The 14,255-nt window shown below is 36.6% G+C and overlaps 1 protein-coding gene across 3 annotated transcripts in view; it reads left to right on the forward strand.

The window, feature by feature from the left end:
- The window catches only part of DNAAF4 (dynein axonemal assembly factor 4), a 37,831-nt gene extending 26,347 nt beyond the window's left edge, over positions 1 to 11,484 (forward strand). For 2 of the 3 annotated variants that reach the window (XM_064485581.1, XM_010979588.3), the window contains exons 7-9: positions 6,988 to 7,141; positions 8,126 to 8,231; positions 10,245 to 11,484. In XM_064485581.1, coding sequence (XP_064341651.1) covers positions 6,988 to 7,141; positions 8,126 to 8,231; positions 10,245 to 10,354 — 370 coding nt within the window. In that variant the 3' untranslated portion in view covers positions 10,355 to 11,484. The remainder of the gene's footprint in view (positions 1 to 6,987; positions 7,142 to 8,125; positions 8,232 to 10,244) is intronic. The other variant, XM_010979589.3, reaches the window with a different exon arrangement.
- Positions 11,485 to 14,255: the final 2,771 nt, after the last annotated feature.

Below are 14,255 nucleotides of genomic sequence, written 5' to 3' on the forward strand. Positions count from 1 at the left end.
AGGGAATGCATAGCAAAAGTGAAGCTGAAGGGATGGTAATTTGAGTTAAGGAGTTCCAGGTATTTCGAGGCTAAATTGATAAATAAGTCATATATATAAACCGTAGAATCTTCTGAAATTATGGCATAAGTTGGGATGGAGACAGATGCTGGGAGGCAGGTTTCAAAGCCCTCAGTGAAACAGAAAAATGATTTTAAAAAGCCAGTTAGATGACAGTGACTAGGAGGCTATAGGGTAAAGATGTCAGAAGTCCCAAAGGATGATGCTGTTTACATCAAGGCAGAGTTACAGCTTGAAACTAGCAGATGTGAGTCTGGAGAATGCCAATTCCCTCCCCTGACATGGGGAGTCGGAGGCCTCAGTATAGAGGGTGGTAGAGATAGCATTGCCCTCCAAGAAGAGCCAGGTTTATTTTAGAAAGCATCATGTGGAAAATTTGAGGATTAAGAAAGGATTGGGTTGGGAGGGAAAGTCAACTGTGGCAGAATCAGGAGTAACAAAGTGCAAAGGAAGAGAGGAAGAAGAGAGTAGGAAAGGCCAGCAAACTGGGATGTTTACATGAGGACAAGGAAGAGCGTGCTTTTTGATCACAACCCAAAAATAGCAGGGTTGCTGGACGTGGTTGGAAGGTCGTTTGGCACAAGGTCTTCCAGTGCTGGGACTGGCTAAATGTCCTAGGCAGTGTTTGGTCTGATCTTATTTCTGATATAATAATGACATGATTTGGATTTAAGAGTCAAAAGGGCAGATAAGATCATTGAACTAGGGTTGAAATTTTTGACTGACAGCAAAAGACTGGTGTGTGTGTTTGTGGGTGTATATGTGTGTGTGGTTGCTGGCAAAAGCAATGAATTGGCAACAACCTAGTGCAAAGTGTACTTTGTTGCAGTCAGGTGTGACTTGTAGATTGTAATCACTTTAGTGTCCTTTTTTTTCTTTTTTCTTTTTTGGTACCATTTTGCCTTATTGCCTCCAATTGGGTAGAAAAAGAAAGAGACGCAAAATAAGAGGAGAGGAAGAGAGTTAAAATGAGGAGAGATGGAAGAGAACTTAGTAACTAATGACACCCAGAGAAACAGAGCAGAGTACAGTTAATTACAGTGCCAAGTACAAACAGATAAAAGGAAAGGTAAGAATTATTAGAGAGAAATGTATCCTCTCTTGCAATATAATGCAGTACAAAAGATAGAAGCGCACATAATAGAACCCATTCAGAAACAGCTTTGAATTTAAGCCAAAGGATGAAATACTTCCATCTCCTGAGACTTTGTTTCATGGTAGCTTTCTCTATTTACACCGGCAAAAACAGTCCAAGTGTCCTTACTGTGTTTAAACCTTTGGGACACTTGTTTTACAAAAGGGTAGAAGTGGGCAGGCCTTCCAAAGGCGCAGTCGCTTCAAGAAGCTGTGTAAGGGCTTATATCTACTCAAAAAGGCTCTTAGAAAAAGCCACAGAATGTTTTCATTTTTCTTTCCCTAGCCTTCTACAGCCAGCTCTTAGTTGTAAATGCCAAATCTACCTTTCAGGAAAATACATAAGCTTAGCTAATTTTATTTGCTCATTAAAGCATTTTACCTTTTCCAATTAGCAGCGTACCAGAAAGCTTTTTACTGAGAACATCTCACATAAAACAGAGTCTAGATGCTCTGATTTAGATACTTGCATGGTATGATGTTGTTTAACAGCCTTACATGACTCAGAATCTGTAAGTGACTCTAATAGCTACCCTTCCAGACACTTGTGATCATATAAGGTGTGATTGTTGTTCTGTCTCACCGATGTTTCTCTGTGCTTGGACCTCCCTGTCTTAACCCCAAGCTGCAAGTTCCTTCTTCCCCCCACTGTAGGACCACTTGAATTGCATCTGCATACCTCACTCTCCACAGCAAATTCTAATGTTAGGTAGGAGGAGATTAAGGATATACACCTCTACAGTCTAGCAGCCAGCATCGTGTTACTGTTGTTACATAAAATCACCTAACTAGTTCCAGAATCTGAATTTTCTTTTTTTTTCTCTCGTGGCCTAAGTGCCAGATTTTGTAGCCTGCCTACTCTCCAGTCCTTTCAAGACTGAGGCTCTGCTTTAGTTTTACTTTTTCTCTTACCACCCAGGTTAATTCTGCTTCTGAACCCTTGCTCTGTAGGTAGGTCCCCGCTGTTTGCTGACTGACTGACCTAGTACCAGCTTGTGCCAGTCTGGGTTTCTGTTTGCCTGCTGTTTGTGAATTTTCTGAGGCTGGATTCTGCCTGCCTGTCTGGATGTCCTTTTACTTCATGTTAGATTTTTTCATACTGATCGTTGACCACCTGTTACCATCTTCTCCCAACACAGAATACAGTTCTACTTGCCAAATTGAATTTTCTCCAATTTTTTGGTTTGAACCCATGCCCTGGCAAGAACTGTGACGAGGTAGCCTACCATAATTTCATAGATGCTAGTGGAAGCCAGGAGACTCATTAGTCAAGACAAAGGACTTTATAACATGACTTTCATCTTGGTTCCCTTTGCCCCTCCAGTCCTGTGGGGCCAGTGCAGAGGTGGGCCCAGGTGGATGCCGTACACACAGTAGGTTTATGCCATAACTGAGAAAGCCAAGCTTAAGGAACACAATTTTTTATAAAAAGATTGTAAGCAAACCTGTCCAACCTTTAGCTTCACAAGGAGATATTAACTTTATTACACTGAGCAGCAGACATATCTGCTCTTTGCCCCAGAGAGAGACACTGTCTGTCTTCAAGGCTGTGCACCATCCAGACATCTGTGAAAAGATAGTCCCAAGCGAAAGCTGTCAGTGCATCTGACGTAAACCATGAAGGAACATTAAAGACCCCTGGAGAACTGTCTCCCTGTATCCTCCTGTACCCACCTCCTGGCAGAACAGATCTGCCAAATCTGCCTTGCTCTGCTGCAGGTTTTACAACTCTCTTTGTTTTTAGAGACAAGATTTCTTATGCTGCTACCTTTTGCCAGCCTTCAAGAAATTTAGAATCCATATTCTAAGATGACCTCTTTGACATAATTATAATTTTGTTTGTTGACTGGTTGTATGCATTTTACAGCCCATAATATTCTGCTGCAGGACAGTCCCTCTTCTGGCCTAACCTGTCATTTTATTTAGTATGCAGCAGCCTCCTCCTCCCGAGTGCTGAATTGTACTGGGGGCGTTCCTTCACTGCGGTGCACTAATACTTAATTCTAGAAGCTCTCGAGATACCCAGGAATGTTTTCCATCCCTGTAAGATGCTGAAAGAAACAAGAGACCTTAAAAGTCCTTTGAGGGGCAGGTGGCTGTTCAAGTTCCTATTGCCCACAAAGTGGAGCTGTTCTGTCTTGTGTTGGAATGTGTGGTTTTCCCTGCTCCCATGGCTGTCTCGAAGCCCCACGACTTTGGATTTCTCTTAACTCTTCTGCCCCTTTTTTTTTTACTTTCCTCCACATTGCTTCTTTCTCGGGGTGGGGATATAGCTGAGTGGTAGAGCATGTGCTTAACATGTGCAAGGTCCTGGATTCAATCCCCAGTACCTCCATTTAAAAACCAAACAAGTACATTGCTTCTTTCTTATCACTCCTGCCTCTTGTAGCTTCTCCCATGCCTAAGGCTTTCCCAAAATGTTTGGCCCTTTTGGCCATTGCCAATCAGAATGTTTCTTTGTTTACAAAGGCAAACCAATCAATCATCATAGAAATGACAGGAGTGCGTGTTTGCAGTTGTCCATGTCTCTTTTGCTCTCGCTGTGCAGTCAGTACAGTAAGCACTCAGTATGTGCTGAATGACTACTTTTGCATAATTTGTTTCATGGGCATTGCTTTATTTGGAGCCATCACAGGAGACACTGGTTATTAGCTTCTCTGTTTAAATTTGGTGTTCAAAGGCTATTGCCCTTCAGCCCTTCAGACAGAGGTTTAATTTTTTTTCCTTTCCTTTTGAAATTCAGCTGTTTCTGAGTTCAGAACCATTTTGAAAGTCATAAAGCAAATGATGCTTTATTGCATGTTTGTACTGGTGTTGAACTGTAAAGAATGTAATGTTCACTTGGTTTTATATTTTAATATATATATGTAAACATTAAAAATTTTTTAATACTTTATATTTTTTACTGTTATGCCTCCTACAGTATTCTTTTAATACTGCTCATTGTAAGCTCCTTTTCCCTTAGAACCTAGGAGAACTTTTCTGATAAAACTGTTGTATTATAAAACTATAAACTTACATTAAAGATGAAAAATAGAACTCCAAATGTATGTATTACTATAAGGTTTGTGTAGATACAGACCAACGGCATAGACAGCCCAGAAATAACCCTCATGTGTGAAAATCATGGTCAAATGATTTTCATCAAGGGTGCTAAGACTAGTCAATGGAGAAAGGACAGTCTTTCAACAAATGGTGTTGGAAAAACTGGATATCCACATACAAAAGAATAAAGTTGAACCCTTACCTAATACCATATACAAAAATTAACTCAAAGTGCATCAAACAGCTAACCATAAGAGCTGAAACTAGAAAATTCTTGGAGGAAAACATAGGGTTTATTGGATTTGACAGTATTCTTGGATGTGACTTCAAAAGCACAGGCAACAAAAGAAAAAATGGTTAAGTTGGAATGCATCAAAATTAAAGCCTTTTGTACATTAAGGACACTGTCAACGGAATGAAAAGACAGTCCTTAGAATAGAGAAAATATTTGCAAATCACATATCTGATAAAGAGTTCATTTCCATCCAGCCACTAGGATTACTGTAACCATTTTAAAATGGTTAAAATGGTAAATTTGAAAATTAAAGTTAATTTTAAAAAGGTTTGTAGTAGACACAATAGGTTATCTAGCTAACATTTATTGTCTTCTTTTATCCTTGTTGGCTGAGTCCCTGTTTGTTTCAGTATATAGACCTTGCCCATGTAGTTTAGGATGGGGACCCTACCCCAAGTCCAGGGATATTTTCTGATTGACTTCAACAGATCAGGGTTATTTTCATTACACTGCTGGGTTTGTGTGTGAGTGTGTGTGTGTGTGTGTGTGTGTGTGTGTTATATATGTGTACAGAATTTATTATAAGCTTGTTTATAAAACCAAAGTATTGGGAAATAAAAGCCTTAAATGTCCGTCAGTAGGAGGAGACTGGTTTTAGAAATCCTTGCACAATGAGAGAATGCTCTGTAAAAAATCTTTGTAAAAATAATATATCTATATTTATTAACATGGAAAGATGGTCATATTGGTGAAATTTTTTAAAAAGTTCCCAAATTGAAATATATAGTACTGGGTAAAGGGTCACTCAAGCAAAGTCATGGAGTTTTGGTCCTTAGTCTGATTGTTGATACATCCTATGTGATAAATCTAAATTGAATTGTAATACCAGATAAAGTTATAGATGGGAATGAAGCTTGTGTCTCATCCATTATCTTGCATAATCAATAAACAATTTAATATCCTCTTGAAAAAAAATTGGGGAGTGAAACTGGGGAGAGAGAGGTTGGGGAGAGAGAGATTGACGGAGAAACTGGTGGGGTTTTTTTAAGGCAAAATTTTCTTTTAAGGATAGGCATTTTTGGTCAATGAGATGGGAAAGAATGTGAACTGGGAGATTTCTGGGCAAGGTTTTCTTGCTCTCACGGAGCATATACCAGAAGATACTGTCCCATTTTCTTCAAATGAATGTGCCTGCATGTGGCACCTTCTACTACACATGAGGAATGCCAGCCCCAGGGGGAAGTCACTGCTCGCTCCAGTGGAATGGAGAAGCGGGGAGGCCTTGGTGACATCCTTGAGCTGCTGATCGCATTGGGCATGGAGCCTTTCCCTGTGAACTTTTTTTTAATGTGAGGTGATCTGTTTCCTTCCATGTTTAAACCAGTTTGAGTTGAGGTTCTGTTACGTACGGTTAGAAACACCCTAGCTGATAGGAGGCATTTCAGAAACTGTTCCCGCAGAATTAGCTTTTCTAGTCTGTGCGAGTAATTTTAAACTGGAGTCAGGCTTAGGCTAGATGTCACAGTGGTGTCATTTTACCTTGCACTCATGATTCTCTGGGTCTACTTCTGATGTCATCACATTTAATATTCTAGACTGTAAAGTATATCGTACAGTCAGCTGAAAATGAATACAAAGTGTTATTTAAATGGCACTTTAATATTTGGCAAACTATTTTCTATTTTCCTTATGTTTATGCGTTTTTCAAAATACCAGGAATTGTACACGAAAAACAAAAAAGAAACTTTGCATTTAAAATAAGTACTTTAATTATGTATATTTCTTTATTTGAAGAGAATTTTGGAAGATCTGAACTGAAAGAGTGTATTTATTAGGATTCTTTTGTTTGCAAGTAACTGAAAACCCCGCTTTAAACTGGCTTAATGTTAAATGGAAGTTATTGGCTTGTGTAACTAAAAAGCTAAAGGGGTGTTACATTTCAAGTAAATCTTGATCCAGCAGCTTAACTGTATCACCAAGGACTCAGATTCCCTTCTGCTTTTTTATTCTTTTCATAATTCCATTGTATCAGCTTATTCTAGTGCTAGCTCCTACGAGGATGTTAAAAATGGTCAACAATTTGGGCTTGTGTGCTTTCTTCACTTATATCCAGCAGGGGGAGTTTTCCCAATTTTTTTGTTCTCCAACTTTGAAAACAAAATCACAGGCTTCATTCTGAAAAGACCAATTTAGGTCATTCCTAAATAAATAAATCCATTCCTAAATAAATCCATCCCTGTGTCAATCATTGTAGCAGAGAGGATGGAAACATGCCTACTGGTTTAAGCTACTGCTCGGCTACCCTTGGAGGTGAAGGTGAGGTCAGCCATTCAGATGACATACTGATGTGTGGAGGAAAGGTGGAGTTAGTGCCTCCCACAGTGTCCATTGTACAAGGAATAGAAAAGGAGGTGAGCCATCCATCACCTCTGCCAGATATCATTAGGTATCATTTCTGTGTTTCTTTTCAGTGTTAATTACATTGTTTTTCTTTTCTGTGTTTGTCTCCTTAGTAAATTGTTTGCAACAGAAAACTATTTGGCAGCTATTAATGCATACAACTTAGCCATAAGACTAAATAATAAGATTCCACTATTGTATTTGAATCGTGCTGCTTGCCACCTAAAGCTAAAAAATTTACACAAGGCCATCGAAGATTCTTCTAAGGTACATGTATCTATGTATTTACATGTGGGACTTTAAAATTGATATGCTGCTGTTTATTGGTTTAAATGATGCCCTTATCTTTTGTCAATTAAATTTAAATTTGAGATGGCAGGATTTTAAGAATCATCTTGCTTATTACATCTTTTTCCTTAAAAAATATTTTTTAAATAGACAAGGAACTAGTGTATCTAGAGATTTCAAGTCAGATTAGAGATCTCCAATCAGTTGTTACTGTATTGCCTTGTTGTATCAGCTGAAGTTAAGAAAATTAGTAAATGGTTGTCAGTTTGTGTTCACCTTTTTTATTAAAGTTTTGCAGACTTAATGCAAGGTGGAAAGGCGAACACTTCATGTCACTACCACTTGCACAGTAGAAGGATATCTCATAATCATTTTCCCATTTTTAGAGTAACTCAGTATCCTAATTTCCATAATTAATGTCATGTCATTATCTTAAATGTCTAGTTTTTTTGCCTTTTATTATATAACACAGTAACTTGTTTTAAGGGAAATCACATGAGAAACCTCTTATGTGGCTCGAGATTGAGAATATGGAAGAAACATTCAAGTCCTAATGCTTTGATCTCATTAAGCTATTAAAGATACGACAGTATTTTTACGATCCAGTTTTCCTTTCTACTAGCACAATTTCACGCACAAACAAAAATTTATTGAATGAATGAATAAACCGAGTCACCCAATTTGAGTACAGAAGACCACAGATGCTATTTATTCATCCCTGTAAAGGCTTCAAATGATAAACCAAACCATAAGTTTGGGGGCAGGGATATGAATCTCATATAGGAACAGTTAAGCAATTCCTAAAATTGTTCAACATAAATGTATTTGATAAATTCCTGTCCCAACTAAGCCAAAAATTTAGGTGGCTGAGGGCTTGAGGCTTGTTTTTAGGTTTTTATCATGTTTTTGCTTAAGTTTAAATTAGGAAATTACATCTTTCCCTTGTTGTTGTTGTTTTGTAAGGCACTAGAATTGTTGACGCCACCTGTTGCAGACAATGCTAATGCAAGAATGAAGGCACACATACGACGTGGAACAGCATTCTGTCAACTAGAATTGTACATAGAAGGTAAGAAATTGACAGAAATATTTTTAGTTCCACTGTGTTATACTGTGAAGAAGTTATACTGTGAAGAAAAAGTCATTGGGATTATTCTAGGTGACTCCATTATTTTACATTTTTAGCATTGAATTTATTCTGTGCAATTTACCTGACAAAACAAAAAATGATTTGAAATATTTAAAAAAATCATTGTTGTAGAAAGGAATTAAAACAAGGTATGAAATCAACTATACTTGAAAAAAGAAAAAAAAACAAGATGTGAACAAGTTAAGGTCTAGGGAAATAATGCAGTGTCAGACAACATTTTTATGGAAAGATGTGTGATAAAGGATATAAATGAGTCACTTAAGATATAATGGAAAAGTTTTTGAAATTTTATTTTATTGAGTTATAGTCAGTTTACAATGTTGTGTCAATGTCTAGTGTAGAGCACACTTTTTCAGTTATATGTAAATTTATGTATATTCATTGTCGCATTCTTTTTCACCGTGAGCTGATATAATGGAAAGTTTAAAATGAGCTTCTTTGGTCTTACACACACACAGACACTACATACGTACATAAGCTCAGAAATAACTGATCTGCGACAACGTATGATCAGTTGCTTATTTTTGTGAAACTGTACTAAAGTTTGTAATTCAGTCCCATGTATATAGAAGCCATAGCATTTAATTCATTTTCATAGCTTTTCACTTTTACTGTGTTTAAGGACTGTCTGCACTTGCTCATGTTGCCCCAGAGTCCTCTCTTCAGTGCTCCTCTTCCAGTACCTCCCTGCCTCGATGCCTGTTCAGTTCCCCCTCATTCAGGACCTGGATGTCTTGCCAGGGAATGGACTCTAGCTTATAAAGCTTAATAATTTTTGGCTTGTTTGTAAGATTGTTTCTGCCATTTTTAGAGTTTTCTACCCAGAGTATCCAAATTAGGTTTATATGCCTGTTCGTTTTTTAGAGTCTTATCCAGCTTCATGAGGAGAAAAATTGTTAAGACAGGAATGAAACACTGTAAGCATTCTTTAGAAATTATAGCATCATAGACCTTTTTGAGCTAAAAGGACCCTTCATTTTTAAAGATGAAGGAATGGAGGCTTGGAGAAGTTAAGTGATTGGCCTGAAGTGGCACAGCAGATCAACAGCACTTAGAACTCAGGTTTACCTACTCCCAAAGAAATTCTTCCCACTGATTTTTTTGGTAAAGATTTAGATTCAGTTACTTATTTTTAACAACTAGTCCACAATGCTTTCCTTTCTAACCAATTTTCTTCAAAGAAACTCTGTAGATTGGATAAGTACCCAAAAAAATCACAAATATTAGTGTATGAATTATATAAAGTATGGATTGAATCTACTAAAATTGTTTTTTAAAATCCAGAATTTTGAAATAAGATGACATTTATTACTTTTTCATTGAGATGATAAAAAATGTCTTTTTTTTAATATACCATTACAAGGTATTGAATATAGTTCCCTGTGCAATATAGTAGGACCTTGTTGTTTATTTTATTTATTTTTAAATCTTATTTTTTATTCAAGTGTAGTTGATTTACAATGTTAGTTTCAGGTGTACAGCAAAGCAATTCAGTTTTACATATATGTACACACATAGATACATTTTTTCAGTTTCTTTTCCATTACGGCTTATTACAAGAAATTAAATATAGTTGCCTCTGTTTTACAGTAGATTCTTGTAAAAATGTCCTTTTGATATATGAGTTTTGAGTCTTATACATGCTTTAATGAGTTTAAACTGTTAGCTTATTTGTTCTATTTAAAACAACTGCTTCTTCCTGAATCCTGAATGAAATCATTATAATTATTCCTGAAATTACTGAAAAATTTCTGCTGTCTCTTAGAGATACTACCATGTATGTGAAGATGGGAGTCTGATTTAAAACCTGGTACTTGCCCTGAACCATGGACTTAGTGATTCTTTTTGTTTTTTTAAAAATACTGTCTAGATACTAGATAACACAAGTATTTATAAAATATTTTACTGATCATCATTGCTATGTAAACATAGGCCTACAGGATTATGAAGCTGCCCTTAAGATTGATCCATCCAACAAAATTGTACAAAATGATGCTGAGAAGATTCGGACTATAATTCAAGGAACAGAACTAAAATCTTAATGACTACTGGAAACAACTAGGTATGGTAACTGGGCGTTGTTCTAAGTTTTACAGACATACCTGGAGGTGTTAGGAATCTGTACGTATTACGGCTGATTGTGCAGAATCACCTTCTCTTTAGTTCTGTAGAGGGCAGAATACTATAAATCTGTAGAAGATGAAATGTTAATTTGAATGGTATCTGAATAAGTAAATCAAAATAAGAATAATCTATTTTAATTCTTTGCTTCATATTACTACATAATTTAATTATATATTGTTTGTTACTGAATTCAGCTTGCCCTAATAAATACTAACAAAATATTTGTTGGTGTGACTACTAGGACATTTGCTGATTCATTTTTAGCAAGGTAGAAGTTTAAAAGATCGTGTTTATAAAGTATTTTGTTTGGATTAAATGCACAATTTAATTGTCTGAATCATAAATATTGATGTTTTCACTTAGTTTTCAAATGCACAGACCCTTTAAAAAAAAAATACTGCTCCACCCCCTGTTGTTTGGGGTTAGACCAGTTTACCTTAGTGAAACAACTGTTTGGAAAACCTTATCTTTAACTTTGGCACTGTTCACCAAAGCGTTCATCATATTTCATAACACTATCTGGTGGTGGTAAGTTTTCTGGTGAGATTGTTTTCTAGTACCTTCAAGTATACGAGGGGGCAAAAAGACAGCAAAGGGTGGAAATGTTAACTTAGAGTATTCCGCTCCTGGCAGTGGACTGCACCACCATTTGTGTTGTAGCACTGTGACGAGGCAAGCAGGAAGCAAAACTGGGGCAGCTTCCCTTTTGCATCTAATAGTTGTTACAATTCTCTGATTATATTTAGAGGGTTTTTAGGAAAACAATTTTTAGGGATAAATTGTTATGGTATTTGGTCATCTACTGTCATTCAAGTGGATCATAATACAACCTCTTTTCTTTTTTTAATGCAATATTTTTTGAATATGTAAGATATCGTAGCTCAGCAATGGTGAAACTTTTACATCTACAAAGCGACTTTTGATAACTTCTGTAGCAGTCCTGACCTTCTGTTGAGGCAGGATTGCTTTTTCTCATAGTCAACCCTGGTTTGTTTTGATTTTGAAAAATAAATGTAACCAAAATAAAAGTGATTCTTCTGTGTCTCAAGTACCGATTTGACATTTAAAGACAGTAACCAACCTAGTCTTTCCTCAGGCTCTTTCTCTTACCATCTCAACAGAAAACAAAAAACTGGGCCCAATAGCTGCCCTAAGGGCAAAAGATGTGTTTCTGGAGGTGGTAGAAGGGATTCTTAAGTACTTACTTATTATTTTGACTCTATCCTCTAAATAAAGTCTTGGTTTAAAAGCAATAGATGATCACTTGTTTTCGTGAAATACTTGACTTCTTTTGAACAATCTTCTATTAAGGGACTTTTGTCTTAGACTGAAGTAGTGATAGAGTTAAAACATAGATACAGACTTCTCATTTCATTTATGCTAAAAACATGCCTCCCAAATAATAGTGTTATCATTAAAACCTATGAATAAAAGATTGTTAAAAGAAAAAACTGTTATGGTAGTTCTTTTGTTTTTCTAATGCCAACCATTTGATTGAAATTAATCTTAAGATACCAGGAGGAGAATAAGGTAAATATAGCCATTACATTTGTTGTAATGTAAATTGGAGTTCTTTAATCCCCTACTACTGTGTGATGATTTACACGTAAATGTTACTCGAACTCTGGGTTCACCTGTTGGTGGGTGTTGAGCCACAAGACACAACCAAGGCAAAGAGCAGAATGAAGGATTTATTACTTGCAGCAAGTAGGAAGAACCCCAGGGATCTTTCCCAAAGCAATGTCTCCTGAAACAGCAAAATCAGGGAAGTTGTAAGCCCAGGGTACATGCATACTCATGAAAGGGCCTGGGCAGAGAATTCAGCAGAGAATTGGGGCAAAGGTGAACAGAGTCCAAGATTTAGATGATTGAAGTCCTGAGGGTCAGAGTCAACATCATCAACCCTTGGTTTTCACCAGATCTGGTGTTGGAGCCTTCTAGGGGTTAAATTCTGCAGAACGCTCAAGAAAGTGCTTCAGGCTAATCTTTACTATTGAAACAGAACTGGGAGTCTTTATTATCTGATTTGTTATCTTTGCTATTGTTACTTCTCTTTCCTGATAAGAGTCCTTTGTTTTTTTTTTTGTTCTTTTTTCCCTTAAGGTCATTATGACTGAGACCTGTTCAAGGGCAAGCATTGTGTCCAGGCTTAGATCACAAAATGGCTAGGCCTGAAATGGCTTCTCTTATGTCAAGAAGCTATATCTGGTTCTTTTTCTCCAGGCACCCTCTCACCTATCTGCTTCCACAAGGATGAGGTGTAGTTGAAAAAGTGGCTCAGAGGAGTCTTTAGAATTTGGTCAAGGAGAGACCACTTGTCAGTGGCAAGCCGTGTACTTTCCAACAAACCTCATCTATTTGGAGAAAAAGGGCAAAGGATTTTTGCACACACCATCAGGGGAAAAGGTTAGGAGGTGATTTCCCAAGAAGCCTGGCAACAGGGGTGTGTTTCATTACCTTATGTAATTGTTCTGGCTCGGTCTCAGACAAAGACCCAAGAGCATCCTCAAGAGCTGACCCGTCTCCGAGGATCACATGCACATTAACTAAGCTCTGGAGAATGAACAAGACAGACTGCCTACTTATTATTAATTCATAATCGGAAATTGAGGACATTCATGGTCACGGTAGGTCATGTGACAATTCATTTCTCTTTATAAGCAAACTATGTATCAGGTAAATCTAATCACAGAGTTGCTTGGCAAACATGGACGCAGAACAAGGATAATTAGTTTGATGAATGGAATGTATCATAGCATCATGCATTCCAACTCCCCATAACAGGCTTCTTCATTCCTACAAAGCTTAGGATAATTCCCACAAGGCTTACTTCACTGTAACTAACTCTCCTGTACTAACAATAAAACCAGGTTAATTTTAAAAGTCATTACCAGGTTACCAGCATCTTCTCTTTGACATGTGATTTCCCCTTCTTAAATGTTTTAAAGGCATATGACCCTAAGATCATCTATCAAGATATTCTCTTTAAGGAACTGCTGTTGACGATACTTACAACATACTTCCTTTTAGTCTTTTTATGACCTAAATAAACATGGTTTTTGTTTAGTAAACAAACTGCTCAGTATAGTACCTAGAACATAATAAACTCAGAATAATTTTGAGCTATTATAGTTAGTAATAGAACTAACCAATATCATTTGGTCAAATATATTAATTAGATTCTTCATGGGGTAAACTGTATTTATGATAATCTTTTAGTTTATAGCTAAAAGAGGAAAAGACCTAACCAAACTGATAAAATATTCCTCTAGGAAGAGAAGCCTTCAGTTTCATTTAAAGCTGAGAGCTCATGCCATATTTCCAGAATTGATGAGTCAAGAAATGGAAGTAAAACTTCAAATATTCTGATAATTGTGTAAAGGTAGGAAAGTTTGCCTAAAGTATGTGAGTTTTTTAATTAATGTGCTTTAAATATTTTCCAGGAGAGTTGATTGTTTAAACAGGTAACTGAAATGGAGTCTTTTGAGGGGGGCGGTAACAGAGGATGCTTATTTTTTACATTTTAGGATAGCATATTCCAAATGTACTGCTTTATTTAGTATATCTTGCAGAGTAGTTAAATTAATACTTTACAGCCAATATGCTAATGCTTCTTATATGTTGTTCTTATGTATCCTAGTTCTAAATATACTATAAGTTGGTGAATAATTCTGTATTTATCCTATCCATACCTTTGATTTTTCTTTATAGAACTGATTACCATTGGGTCAGTGGTTCTTAAAATGTGGTTCCATCAAAATACAAATATGCTATATTATAATCCTATCTTTAAAAAGGAACCTTTCGCCCCACATCTAT

Source organism: Camelus dromedarius, chromosome 5, assembly GCF_036321535.1.
Source record: "Camelus dromedarius isolate mCamDro1 chromosome 5, mCamDro1.pat, whole genome shotgun sequence".
In the NCBI taxonomy this organism is placed as follows: Eukaryota; Metazoa; Chordata; class Mammalia; order Artiodactyla; family Camelidae; genus Camelus; species Camelus dromedarius.